At 36.1% G+C, this 13,809-nt stretch overlaps 1 protein-coding gene across 2 annotated transcripts in view; it reads right to left on the bottom strand.

Moving 5' to 3' along the window:
- The window catches only part of KIF5B (kinesin family member 5B), a 47,002-nt gene that overhangs the window by 3,212 nt on the left and 29,981 nt on the right, over nucleotides 1-13,809 (bottom strand). The window contains exons 16-25 of one of the 2 annotated variants that reach the window (XM_015099603.3): nucleotides 9,097-9,285; nucleotides 8,322-8,439; nucleotides 7,537-7,598; nucleotides 7,331-7,440; nucleotides 6,210-6,311; nucleotides 5,386-5,446; nucleotides 5,205-5,276; nucleotides 4,745-4,849; nucleotides 3,466-3,682; nucleotides 2,829-2,955 (exon numbers count right to left, since the gene is read on the bottom strand). In XM_015099603.3, the coding sequence (XP_014955089.1) occupies nucleotides 2,829-2,955; nucleotides 3,466-3,682; nucleotides 4,745-4,849; nucleotides 5,205-5,276; nucleotides 5,386-5,446; nucleotides 6,210-6,311; nucleotides 7,331-7,440; nucleotides 7,537-7,598; nucleotides 8,322-8,439; nucleotides 9,097-9,285 (1,163 nt within the window). The remainder of the gene's footprint in view (nucleotides 1-2,828; nucleotides 2,956-3,465; nucleotides 3,683-4,744; nucleotides 4,850-5,204; nucleotides 5,277-5,385; nucleotides 5,447-6,209; nucleotides 6,312-7,330; nucleotides 7,441-7,536; nucleotides 7,599-8,321; nucleotides 8,440-9,096; nucleotides 9,286-13,809) is intronic. The other variant, XM_015099604.3, reaches the window with a different exon arrangement.

Below are 13,809 nucleotides of genomic sequence, written 5' to 3'. Positions count from 1 at the left end.
AAAACTGGTACTGCAAGTATCACTGTCATTCATACATTGCCATCTCTCCCCAAAATAAATCCAGTGTTTTGAAATGCTTTTCTTAATAATTAAAAAATCTCTACAAAGTAGTTATCATATATTCCTCAATCTGGGCTTAAGATTGATCACTCCAAGATTTTTAAAAATAATAACCATTATCCTTTGGACCAGCAATGAAACAAACCTGTACGTAATCATACTTTTATAGTTACTTCAAGTCTTGAAAACCTGTGTTAGCTAGGTTAGCCAACTCCCTCAAGTGCTTAAGCACTGTCATTACACTGGATAAGCAATCTGCTGCAAAAACCTAGCTTTACTTAACAAAGGTCATGGACTATGCTATCTGCAAATGAGATAGGAGTTCAAAGTTCACATGTGAGTTTTAATGTGAGGACAATATTCAAAACAGATAAACTTTTACCTGTATTTATTTATATGTATCCTTTGAAAATTCTTTTGCCCACCTTCAATTTCAGAAAAGGCAGCTTGCATTTCCTCAACATCTGCTCTGTACTAGGTAGTGATGCCTTAACTTGTATAATTCTCAAGAATGACTTTCATTTTATTAATAAAGAGGCTCAACAAGTTATTAATCCAAAGGGGGAAAAACAGAGGCAGGACAACCACTGTAATGTTTGCCATATGACACAATATTAAACACATACCACCTACAATGTAATCCTGTAAAAATGTGCACAAGAATTCAATAAATGCTTTTAATAAACAGGAAACAGAGGAACACAGCAGCTGCATCTAGAAACAAGCAAACACCAGAGGTGGCATATGCTCCAGAAAATTGGCCTTTTCTATTTAGTAAGTCAATGTCATTAAACAAACAAAAAAAAAGAGGGTGGGGTGTTATTCTAGCATTAAGAGAGACTTAAGGCAAATAACCTAATGTAAACATCAGTTCTGGATTATTCCCAGGTTTAGACAAACCAGCTGTAAAAGATTTAAAAGTCAGTAAGTAATCAGAAAGTTCCAAATATGGATTGCTGCTGCTGCTGCTGCTAAGTCGCTGTGCGACCCCATAGATGGCAGCCTACCAGGCTCCCCCGTCCCTGGGATTCTCCAGGCCAGAACACTGGAGTGGGTTGCCACTTCCTTCTCCAATACATGACAATGAAAAGTGAAAGTGAAGTTGCTCAGTCATGTCTGACTCTTAGTGACCCCATGGACAGCAGCCTACCAGACTCTTCCATCCATGGGATTTTCCAGGCAAGAGTACTGGAGTGGGTTGCCATTGCCTTCTCTGCAAATATGGATTGATATAATATTAAAATATTTTGTCAGTTGTGATAATGTTGAGGTATATAGAAAAATGTTTTATTTCAGAGATACATTAAATGGGTCATAAACTTCATAATTTACTTTTATGCCTAACAGTTTTTAAAAAGGAGTGAAAACAAGCAATCAACTGTTAAAAAAGTAACTTGCTCAAGTTCTTAAAAGTAAAAAAATCAGAATTCAAACTTAGGTGGATTCCAATATCCATTAACTCTTTCACTGTGTCACTCTCTTGAAACTTCTATTATGTGGACAAAAAACTGTATTAAATTTATGGAAATGTGAATTCTCCAGAATGCTGCTTAATATTCTACTCAAATTGCAAGCCAATGTTATGCAAAAATGACAAAGTAAAAACAAGGGAGATTAAAATAAAACAACTTTAGTGTTTGTCAGAAACAAAACCAGGAAAGTATCTCATATTATACTGTATTTTTTAGCTTCCTTAGTTTCCAAACCACCTACACACTTGGGACTTGCTAAGAATTAAATCTGATAAAATAATAGGCAGCTATAATTAGTCACGCTGTACTAAGAAAATGTTCACAATATATTGCCAAGTTAAAAAATCAGGCTATCAGCATATTCAGAATAGCATAGTATACTGGTAGTATGTTACAGTTATTTATATTTTAACCTTCCTAATTTAAAAGTTATATTTAAAGAAAGTTCCAGAAGGATATATATATTGGGTGGTATTTCCAGATCTATTTTCTTGGTTTGTGATAATTGTCTATCCTTCGACCGGGTGCAGCTATTACTTGTATTTAGAAAGAAACAAGTAAGAACTCATAAATCAGTCAGAAAAACCACTCACAACAGTAAAACGGCAAAGGACCCAGAAAAAAAACTTATATAAATGGGCCAACAAACATTTCATTCACAAATCAATGAGATGCTTATTCCAGCCTATTAAACTGGACACTTAAAAACTATTAATACCAGCAAAGATGCAACAAAATAGACAGTGTCCTTGGCTATGATATAATTTAGCATAGCCATGGAATAGCAGTGTGTTAATATGTGTCAAGAATCTTACAAATGTTCACTTTCTTGTGATTCCACTTATGGGAATCTTCTGGAAATAATCTGAAAGTAAGGAGGTATAAAAAGATGTTTTCATTACTTCAAATTTCATACATGAAAATTTCAACACTGGAAAATTCCAAGTATGAAAAAATTAACATAATTAAATATCCAGTAAAATAGCCATAAACCATGCATGGTATTTATACTAGATAACAGTTAAGTAACAGTTTTTAAAAAATGACCCAATATTAGGTGAAAAACATTAAGAACACAAATTTGAATATGCAGATACTATGATCTGAATTATGAAAAAACTCTAAAGGAAACCATGGTAAGTTACTTTCAGAATCCCATATATAAAAAGAAAACATGCTACTAATGTTAGAATCCAAAAAGTATTTAACCACCAGTGGCTGAACACCTCCCATGGATAGCTGTGATTCAAAAGCCAGAGAGAGCTCACAAACCCGCGGGTGTCGTGGGGAGCTTACACCTGCTTGCCTCCTCCACCTCGCACAGCCACCGGCTGGCTGTTCTGAACAAATGCACCTCCTCCACGAATCGCACTTGGATGAGTTGGAGAAGCTGCTGGATGTTGCCCGGGACGAATAGGTTTAGCTAGTATGAAAAACAAATGCTTACTTTAGTCTCTTCTCTTTATTTACAACAAATTCCCAAAGGTTTTTTCTTTGGCTTTTTGTTTCTCAGCAAATCCTTCCATCTCTCTTTTTCTTTTCAGTTACATCCTTTTGTCGAGGACCTACACAATCCTTAAAAATCTTGTTGAAAGGTTAAATTTAATAACCTCTTAAAAACCTTATTCCTGTTATCACTGCTTTACAATTAAAGCACGAGATATTGGATGACATTTTCTTGCAAGTCTCTTCTTGCTTTAATAACAGTACTCTTCTTAGTTTCTCTAAACCTGACCAGTCTTGCTCACCGAGTTCTGACTTAGCTCCTTCCCCTGCTAAGGTGGCTATGCCTTAATGCTCTTCACTCCCAACAGTGCCACCCTCTAGTAAACTAGAAAATGTTAACAAATACCATATGACAGATCAGATTACATTCTCAAGTAAATAAAAATATTCAAACCAAAGTTTCATGGGTTTATCACGTCCTACTAACCAATCTGTGCAGAATGTCCTCTTCTGGCCATATTCTTTGACCTGACTGCTTCCTTTATACGATCTACTTCCTGCTGATAACGTTTGCGATCGCGAGATGCATTTTCTTTGGCTTCTTTCAGCGCAGACTCCAAAGCTTTCACCCTCTCAGCTGTAGCTCTGAGTCGCTTTTCCAGCTTAGGGAGCTCACAGCGAAGATCTGCATTGTCACGTACCAGCTAAAGGAAGGCACAGAAAACAAGGATTCTGGCTTTACTGATGATTTGCAAAAATATAAACATTTAGAAACTTCTCTTGGGGAAAAAAAAAAGAAAAAACACTACATTTTATGTTAAGGTTTTCCCACAGCTAGTTTAATTTAGGCAGCAACATCCAGATAATACATATATCTATAAATATACTCACGTCTCCCCCAAAATATAATTTCATTCAATACTGAGGGGCTGGTGACTGTTCTTTCCCCCCATGACAATATGTTATAACACAGCATTAGGTCTCTTCATTAAGAGACTCATCTAGTGGACATGAAAATCCTTTTAGATACAGTAAGATCCACAACTAAACGTAAACTTAACAAGTCCTTAATAAGTGCTGAAAGAAAGGCTGAAATTTCCTGAATCTCACTCTAGTGCAAACACCAGGTTTATAGTAACAAAGGCATACAACAATTAAGTATGCCACGGAGCTTAAAAAATAAGTAACTGAATCATGTTATCAAGCCTTAATAAAAGAAAAAAGTAAACCAAACAAACCCCACAGTAAGTATTCCTCTTTTTGGGCCACACTGCACAGCTTGCGGGATCTTAGGTTCCCTGACCAGGGATCGAATCTGGACCCCCATAACGGACATGTAGAGTTCTAACCACTGGACTGCTAGGGAAGTCCCTACTTTAAAAAAAAAAGTGAACTGCCTTGTTATTTTATATATTTCACACTCTGAGCTATTAACTGTATGAAGACTAAAACAAACAAACAAACAAACAAACGGTATTTTAACTTAAAGACTTGTCTCCCAGAGATTTAAAAATGACCATGAATTAAGGAAACTGATAGATCTGAAGCCCTACAAAGAAAATAACAACCCATCTTTTCTTGGCCTCTTGATAAAAAGCTGTTAAAAATAGTAACTAATGTAAAAATTGCTAGTGGTTTATTTATATAATTGCATGACAGAGTAACAGAATGGCTCAGGGTATGAAAATCCTTAGGACTCTTAAGATTCAAATGCTTGTCACTCCTCAGTTTTTATTGCAGCGACACTGGAATAGACTCTTTACTACCTGTTTGTGGACTTTGGTGAGTTGTTCCAGATTATTTTCAAGAAAGGAGATTTTCTGCTTCTGAGCAGCACTGCCTCCTGTGTCATCTGAATCAATCTCGGCACTCTAGAAAAAGATCAATCAATGCTATGAAGAAATATTACTGGATCAAATAAAAGGTCTAAGTTTAACTACTACCAAAGCTGTTACGACAATGTAAAGTTATTTCCCTTGTGAATACAATTAGACACAGAAAGCACTACTGTAAGGCAAAAGGAGAAGGGGGTGGCAGAGGATGTGATGGTTAGATAGGATCATTGGCTCAATGGACATGAATTTGAGCAAACTCTGGGAGACAGAGGAGGTCAGAGGAACAAGGTGTGCTGCAGTCCATGGTGTTGCAAAGAGTCAGACATGGCTTAGCGATGAACAACAAAAACAACAAGCACCACTACATCAATATCCACCCTGGCATTATTACCTTTTTAACCCTGGTGGCCAAGTCCTGAACAAAGAGCTTCCGCAGGTTGTGTAAAGTCTGAAGTTCCTTTGCCTTGAATTAAGAAAGCAGTATTTTTAGAAGCTGGTCTTCAAATTTACTAAAACCAGGGGAAGAATCCATTAATATTCCCCAATCCTATTTATTTCCAAGTTTTTCTTACCACTGTCTCTTCCAAACCTTTCAAGTCTTGTCTTGCTTGTTCTCGTCTATCTTGCATAACCCTGAACAGTAGAATATACAAATACAATAAATATGGGCTCAACTTTGAGTCCATAAATTCTAGTTTTATTTAGTACAAGTATTCAATCAAATATTTTTATCTGACAGGATCAATGCTTAAATTCATATATGAAAAAGATCTTATTTTGAAAAAATTTACCAATGTTTAGCCTTTCAAAGAAATTTCTATATGCCTTATAATCTTCTAAAATCTATAGGTTATCAGGAAAGAACTGTCATAATATAGCAATGGGAGAGATGAAAGAATATGTGGCAGAATTTAAGGAATAAGGAGTGGTTCTTTCTGAATTTTAGAATATGTATTATCATATAGCATATCAGAAACAACTCTGACTAAAGGAAAATTACAGATTATAAATTACTGAAGACAAAAAAGAATGTGTTTTTATGCAAGACCAAATCTGACAAAAACAGTTTTTGTGGCAGAAATCTAAATTTTGTAGAAATCTAAATTTTTGTAGAAATCTAAATTTCTAAATGTCATGCTTTAAGTTTGTTTTTATGATGGATCTTGAAGTAATCTGAATCTTAATTATCAGTGAAATATAAGACCTTGGTTTCACTAAAGTACAAGAATGCACTGTATGTTTTTAGGTATAAAACAAACCAACTCAGAAGGTTTAAGAAAAACACCTCTTCACCTACACAAAGTGAAACATTAATCCACTGAATATAACAGAGCAATGCCTGCAATTCTCTAATTTAGTTTTTTATTTTTAAACTTGAATCAAAACATCTACTCACGTAAGTTCATGTAGTTTTCTGCTCTTTTCCTGATCTGTAGCTTTCAACTTTTCATGTTCTACTCTTAGGCGTTCTTGCTCTAACATCATTTTCTGGTTTTGGCTGACAAAATAAAAAACACCTCACAAGATCAAAACCATCATTTTCTGAATGCTGTATTTGAAAATTTTCAAAGTCTTAAATTCTGTAGTCCCACCATTCACATACACCAGGCCTCCTCTTTTAGGCTGCCGTCCACAGAGGCAGAAAGAGGATATGGCCACATTCAGCCATATGATATTTTTCAGTTTGGTCTGAAACATCTTGATTTCCTATGTTTCATTCTCCTGAATTCTTTCCCTAAATTCATTAACAGAAAATTCGATGCCCCAAGCTTTGTCATCATTTTTTGTTACTCTCCTTTGCCTCCTACTCAAATCATGATTTGGTCAAAGACCTCAAATTTCTATCAAGTCTATGCTGTATGTGTATGGCTGTGGAAGTAAGAAAAATATGTTCTAGAAAAACTAAGACAACCACTACTATTTAAAGAAACATTTTTAAAACCACAATTTTCAAAAAGTTTTTCTCAGGAATTCCCTGGTGGTCCAGTGATTAAGAATCCACCTTGCAGTGGAGGAACTCGGGTTCAATCCTTGGTTGGGGAACTAAGACCCCATATGCCGTGGGGCAACTGAGCTCTCATGCCTCAACCAGAGAGCCCGAGTGCTACAAACTACAGAGCCCAGACTCCCTACAGCCATGCACCACAGTTAGAGAGGGCTGCATGCCCCAAACAGGAGCCAATGCAGCCTAAAATAAATAATTATTTTTTAAAAACGTTAAGGAAAGGATCTGGAGAAGATAGTGATGTGTATCTGAAATAATGGTTAAAGTTGGGGAATTTTTTTTTTATTGACTATTACATCAAAAGACCTAAGAAAAAATTTCAAAAACTTCCACTGGAACTAGAAGTTCCACTCACAAATGAAGATTCTTTATTTTCAAGTCAAAAATTGTTTCACAGAAAAATGCAGGTTAGAAACATTACCCACCAGTGACCTTTTATGTCTTCCTGTCTAAACAGTTAAGTCTTTCCAAGTTAGTTTCTACTACCTCAGAAGAAAGGAAAGCACACTTACTCTTGAAGATCAGTAATAAGTTTTTCTTTTGCCTCGACTTCATCTCTCAAACTACTGATTTGTTTTTGATGAGTTTCTCTATGGCTTTGGATCTGCTGTTCAACAGCTTGCTAAAATAATTGGGGGAAAAGGATTTTAAGTCAGATTAATCATGATTAATAATGATGAATTAAAACCATTAGAGTCCAATGTTACACCAAACTTACCTTAACTTCATTTGCCGTCTGAACCTTATTCAAGTGCTCCTTTTCCATTTCATGCACTTTCTCTGTTTGGGTGGGAAGAGAAAACAGAAGAGAGTTCTTGATACAAACCAAGGGGCAAATGGGTTTTATGGGTTTAATGGGCTTTCTCTGGTGGCTCAGTGGTAAAGAATCCTCCTGCCAAAGCAGGAGACATGGGTTCAATCCCTGGGTGGGCAAGGTCCCTTGGAGAAGGAAATGGCAAACCACTCTAGTATTCTTGCCTGGAAAATCCCATGGACAGAGGAAACTGGCAATCTATAGTCAGACACGACTGACTGACTAAACAACTTTCCTTAATAGTACTTGACTTTAAATTACCCAAATGCCACATAGTAAATTTCACTCAGGACATACTGATTAGTAACCATAGTTATATTCTCTGTATTGATATTACGGTTTCATTTTTTTTTTGCCAAATTCTGGAATAGATGGGCTACCATGTCTAGGGAAACAAGAGACAGCTTTCTAAGTCCCCTGTGTCAGGACACATGCACATGGCACACGTACACGCGCGTGTGCACACACACACACAACTTAGAAATTCCTAGATTGGTTATTTCCATATTCAAAAACAATTTCAAAACTATGTTTCAAAGCCACACTAAAATGTAATATTTACTATTCCAATTGGTCTGTATTCCTACTAATGTATTCTCCATCAGTGTGAATATGTTTACTACAATCATACTGAAGTCAGTAACAGTTCATAACATAGATATAACTCATGAATAACTGGAACAGAGTACCTTGTGCTCGAAGCTGGACTAGCTCTTCACTGAGGGAATCAACAGACTCCTCCAGCTGTCTTTTCTTTTGCTCCACATTTTGAAGATACTCAGTCAATGATTTGATTTTGGCTTCATGCTTTTGAGGAAAATAAACTGTTATGAAGTGGAGCCAATGAATGGAGGCAAACCGCTCATACACACTCAGTTGTTCAGAATATTTGACAGTAAGCAAGATTTATCAATATATTAAACAAAATAAACTTACAGAACAAGGTACTTAAGACCAAAATGTTCAAGGGCAAGTTTTTATAATGATAAAGAATTTAATCCATGAAATGGTCATCTGTGCAGTTTCTAACACTTACAAAATAAGGCACTTTAAAGGCTGATTTATGAAGTAATATTCTTACTGTTATCTCCAACTAACATTAACCTCTACCTTTCTCCTCCAATTCCTATCCTGCTGAATGGTCTCATCCATTTAGTTGCCAAAGCCATATAACTGGCCCTGCAGTTTTGCTTATGCTAGAATTATTCCAGATTCAATAGTCATCAGTCATAGCTTTCTAGTAAATTCCTATACTTAACATATACATGTCACCAAATATAACCCGGTTAAATCATTCGTGTTATCACACTGCAGCTAGAGTAGGAAAAAGTAGCTGAATTAACTGCTTTATGTTGTTACTCAAAATAACCTACAAAAGGTCATTTTTCTTAGAACTTTAACAATAAATAAAATTTATATGTGGCTGTTCAAAAAAATGAGGAAGGTTTGTTCTGTAACACATACTTGAGAGATACGAAGCTGGCATGCTGCTAACTCCTTTTCATTTTCTTCCATTTTTTTGTTGCTCTCAGTTTGTGTGCTTTCTAACTGTTTGCACCGTTTTACCATAGTTTTTACTTCTGACTTCATTTTGCTAATGTAGAGCCTTGCAACAGTGAATTCTTCATCTATCATGCCAGTTCCCTCAGGCTGCTGTGAGAAAAGGAAAAATAGAAATGAAAGATGAAAAAAGTCTTTTTTGTGTGTGTGTTTACCCAATTAGGTTCTAAAATCTTAAACAAAATTAAGTACTTTTAATATTCCTCAACATTTGTAGGAAGTTTGGAACTTTTTATTAAATATTGTTTTTACCAAAGGGTAAGTAAAGGAGAGCTTAATTTTTGCCTTCCTTACCTTCTAAACTTAATGTTAACACACGCCTACAGGGAAAAAAATATAACATATAAACAAACAAAACTAATGAACTCTGTCTCTTTCAATTTGTGGATTTCTTCCTCAAAGGCGCTCAGTAAATTTACTGTTTATGTGTAAGTCCAGTTCAAAACTAACAAATAATGAGGTTTAGGTGGCTGGCAAAGAATGACTTTTAAGTTCACTAAGGAGGAACTGTGGTCAGTGCACATTCCTTAGTAACCTTCCTGAGTTTCATTACAAAATTCCAGTACAATATTCAGTGTCAAAAAAATAAGGAGCGCGGGTCAATTCCCCAGTGGCTGAGAGCTTAGGACTCACTTTCACTGCTGGAGCCCAGGTTCAATCCCTGGTTGGGGAACTAAGATCCTACAAGCCACATGTATGACCAAAGAAATTCCCCAAACCCAAAAACACAAAAATAATAAACAAAAAAAAGAGCCTGACCCTCCCACTAACATCTGGAACAAGACAAGAATGCCTATCCTCACCAGTTCTATTCAATATAGCACTGGAAGTTCTAACCACGTCAATCAGACAACAAACAAAAGATATCCAAACTGAAAGGAAACAGGTAAAACTATCATATGTAGATAATATACTATATATAGAAAACCCTAAAGAATCCACACAAAAACTAGAATTGATGAAATGAATTCAGCAAGGTAGCAGGATATAAATTAATATATAGAAACTGGTCGCATTTCTTTACATTAATAATAAAATATCAGAAAGGCAATGTAAAAAACCCCAGTATCCTTTAAAATCATATCAATAAACATATAAAACAGGAATAACCTGAACCATGGAGGCAGAAGACTTACATGCTGAAAACTACAAAACATTAATAAAGGAAACTGATGTCTATTCAAAGAAATGGAAAGATATTCCATGTTCTTGAACTGAAAGAATTAATACTGTTAAAATGGCCATATTACCCAGAGTAAGCTATAGATTTAATGGGATTACTATCAAATTACCCATGACATTCATCACAGAACTAAATAATCCTAAAATTTATATGGAACCATAAGATCTAGAATTGCCAAAGCAATCCTAAGGAAAAAGCAGGAGGTATAACCCTCCCAGACTTCAGATAATACTACAAAGCTACAGTCAGCGAAAAAGGATGATACTGGCACAGAGAACCCAGAAATAAACCCACATCTATGGACAATTAACCTCTAACAAAGATGACAAGAACATACAGCGGGAAAAAGTCTTTTAGCAAATGGTGTTGAGAAAGTTGGACAGCTAGATGAATCAATGAAGTTAAGACACTCCTTCATACCATGCACAAAAATAAACTCAAAAGGGCTTAAAGACTTAAACATTAGACATGACACCATAAAACTAGAAGAGATTATAGGCAAAATATTCTCTGACAAATCATAGCAATGTTTCCTTAAGTTCAGTATCCCAAGGCAGCAGAAATAAAAGCAAAAGCAAACAAATGGGACCTAATCAAACTTACAAGCTTTCGCAAAAAGGAAACCATAATCAAAACAAAAAGACAATATACAGAATGGCAGAAAATATTTGCAAATGATGAGACCATCAAGGGCTTAATTTCCAAAATACACAAACAGCTCATACAACTCAACAACAAAACAAACACCTCACCCCCCATTAAGAGGCAGAAGACTTAAACAGACATCTCTCCAAAGAGGAAATACAGATGGCCAAAAGGCACATGAAAAGATGCTTAATACCACTAATTATTAGAGAAATACAAATCAAAAATACAATGCGGTACCACCTAATATTGGTCAGAACAGTCTACATTAAAAAGTCTACAAATAACAAATGCTGGAGAGGGTGTGGAGAAAAGGGAACCCTCTTACACTGCTGGTGAGAATGTATACTGGTGCAGCCACTATGGAGAACACTATGGAGGTTTCTCAAAATAAACTAAAAATAGAATTACCATATGATCCAGCAGTCAGTCCCACTTCTGGGCATCATCTAGTATTTGCCAAGGGGCAGCGGGGTGTGGGGTGGGGGGGAGGAAGTGGGAGGTTGAGATTAGCAGATGTAAACTAGTATATATACACTGGATAAACAACAAGGTCCTACTGTATAGCACAGGGATATATCTTAAATATTCAGTGCTAAATCATAATGGAAAAAGTATATGAAAAAGAATGTGTATCTATGTATAAACCAATCACCCTGGTTTACAGGAGAAATTAACACAATATTGTAAATCAACTATACTTCAACTTAAAAATAAGGAGCTTGAGAAGAAAGAAATAAACCTGTCTTTGTGTGCAGATGACATGATTGTTTAAAGAAAAACTTCTGGAACTAACAAGACTTTATAGCAACATTACAGGATACAAGATTAATTTACAAAAAAGTCAATCACTTTCCAATATACTAGCAAAACAAAGAAACAAGGGAATCTGAAACAAAAAACCTCTCTTTCTGATGTCATTCGTATTATCACTTAAAAGAAACAGCCAATGTAATACTGAAGAACAACAAAGTTGGAGGACTGTCACTACCCAACTTCAAGACTTACTAAAGCTACAGTTATCACGATGACATGGTACTGACAAAAGAACAAATAGGTTATTAGAAAAGAATCGAAAGCCAGGAATAGCATACACAGTACCGTCAATTTATCTCTGACAGAGGACAGAGGGAATTCAATAGAAAATAGACAGTCTTTTCATTAAACTGCTGGAAAAACTAGTCATCCACATGTAAATACTCATAGAAAAAAATGAACTCCCAATGGATCATATACCTAAATGTAAATGCAAAACCAAAAAACTTCTAGAAGATAATAAATGAGAAAATCTAGGTGACCATGGGTTTGGAGATGAGGTTTTAAAGTGTAACACCAAAACCACAATCCATGAAGAAAGAGAATGGCAAACTAGACTTCATTAAAAAGATAAGCCAGACTGGGAGAAACATCTGCCAAACACAAACCTAACGAAGGCCTATTATTCAAAACACACAAACAGAACTCTTAAAATTCAAGGTAAGAAAATAAGAGTCCAAAATGCAGATTAAACAACAGCGTGCTATGACTGACTCATGTTCATGTATAGCAGACACCAACACAATATTGTAAAGCAATTATCCTTCAATTAAAAACAAAAAAACCAAAACTGTGTGACAATGTCACATACCTGTTAAAAAGGCTCTAACCAAAAAATTGATGCCATCAAATACTGGTGAGGATGTGAATTAACAGAACTTTCATTTATTGTTGGTGGGAGCAAAAAATGCTACAAGCCAATTTCAAACACAGTTTGGGAGTTTCTTACTAAGTTAATATAGTCTTAACCTATGATCTAGCAATCATGCTCTTAGTTATTTTAACCCACTGAATCAAAAACTTAGGTACTCAGAAAAACTTGCACATGAGTGTCTGTTTACAGCAGCTTTAAACTGGAGGTAACCAAAGTAGACCTACATACAAAAGGGCACCAGGTTCAATCCCTGGGTCTGGAAGATCCCCAGGAGAAGGGAATGACAACCCACTCCAGTATTCTTGCCTGGAGAATTCCGTGGACAGAGCCTGGCGGGCTACAGTCCATGGGGTTGGAAAGAGTCAGACACGACTGAGCAACTAATACTTTCACTTTCTTTTACACACAAAAATGAAATGAGCTATCAAGCTAAAAGACGACATGGAAAAACCTTAAATGTGCATCACAATAAACTGTGGAAAATTCTGAGAGAGATGGGAATACAGACCACCTGACCTGCCTCTTGAGAAATCTGCATGCAGGTCAGGAAGCAACAATAAGAACTAGACATGGAACAACAGACTAGTTCCAAATAGGAAAAGGAGTACGTCAAGGCTGTATATTGTCACCCTGCTTATTTAACTTATATGCAGAGTACATCATGAGAAACGCTGGGCTGCAAGAAGCACAAGCTGGAATCAAGATTGCCGGGAGAAATATCAGTAACCTCAGATATGCAGATGACACCACCCTTATGGCAGAAAGTGAAGAGGAACTAAAAAGCCTCTTGATGAAAGTCAAAGAGGAGAGTGAAAAAGTTGGCTTAAAGCTCAACATTCAGAAAACGAAGATCATGGCATCCAGTCCCATCACTTCATGGGAAATAGATGGGGAAACAGTGGAAACGGTGTCAAGACTTTTTGGGGCTCCAAAATCACTGCAGATGGTGACTGCAGCCACGAAATTAAAAGACGCTTACTCCTTGAAAGGGAAGTTATGACCAACCTAGACAGCATATTCAAAAGCAGAGACATTACTTTGCCAACAAAGGTCCATCTAGTCAAGGCTATGGTTTTTCCAGTGGTCACATATGGATGTG

Source organism: Ovis aries, chromosome 13 (genome assembly GCF_016772045.2).
Source record: "Ovis aries strain OAR_USU_Benz2616 breed Rambouillet chromosome 13, ARS-UI_Ramb_v3.0, whole genome shotgun sequence".
Taxonomy (NCBI): Eukaryota; Metazoa; Chordata; class Mammalia; order Artiodactyla; family Bovidae; genus Ovis; species Ovis aries.
The sequence above is the reverse complement of the archived record's forward strand: the minus strand, read 5'-3'. Positions and strand labels throughout refer to the sequence as shown.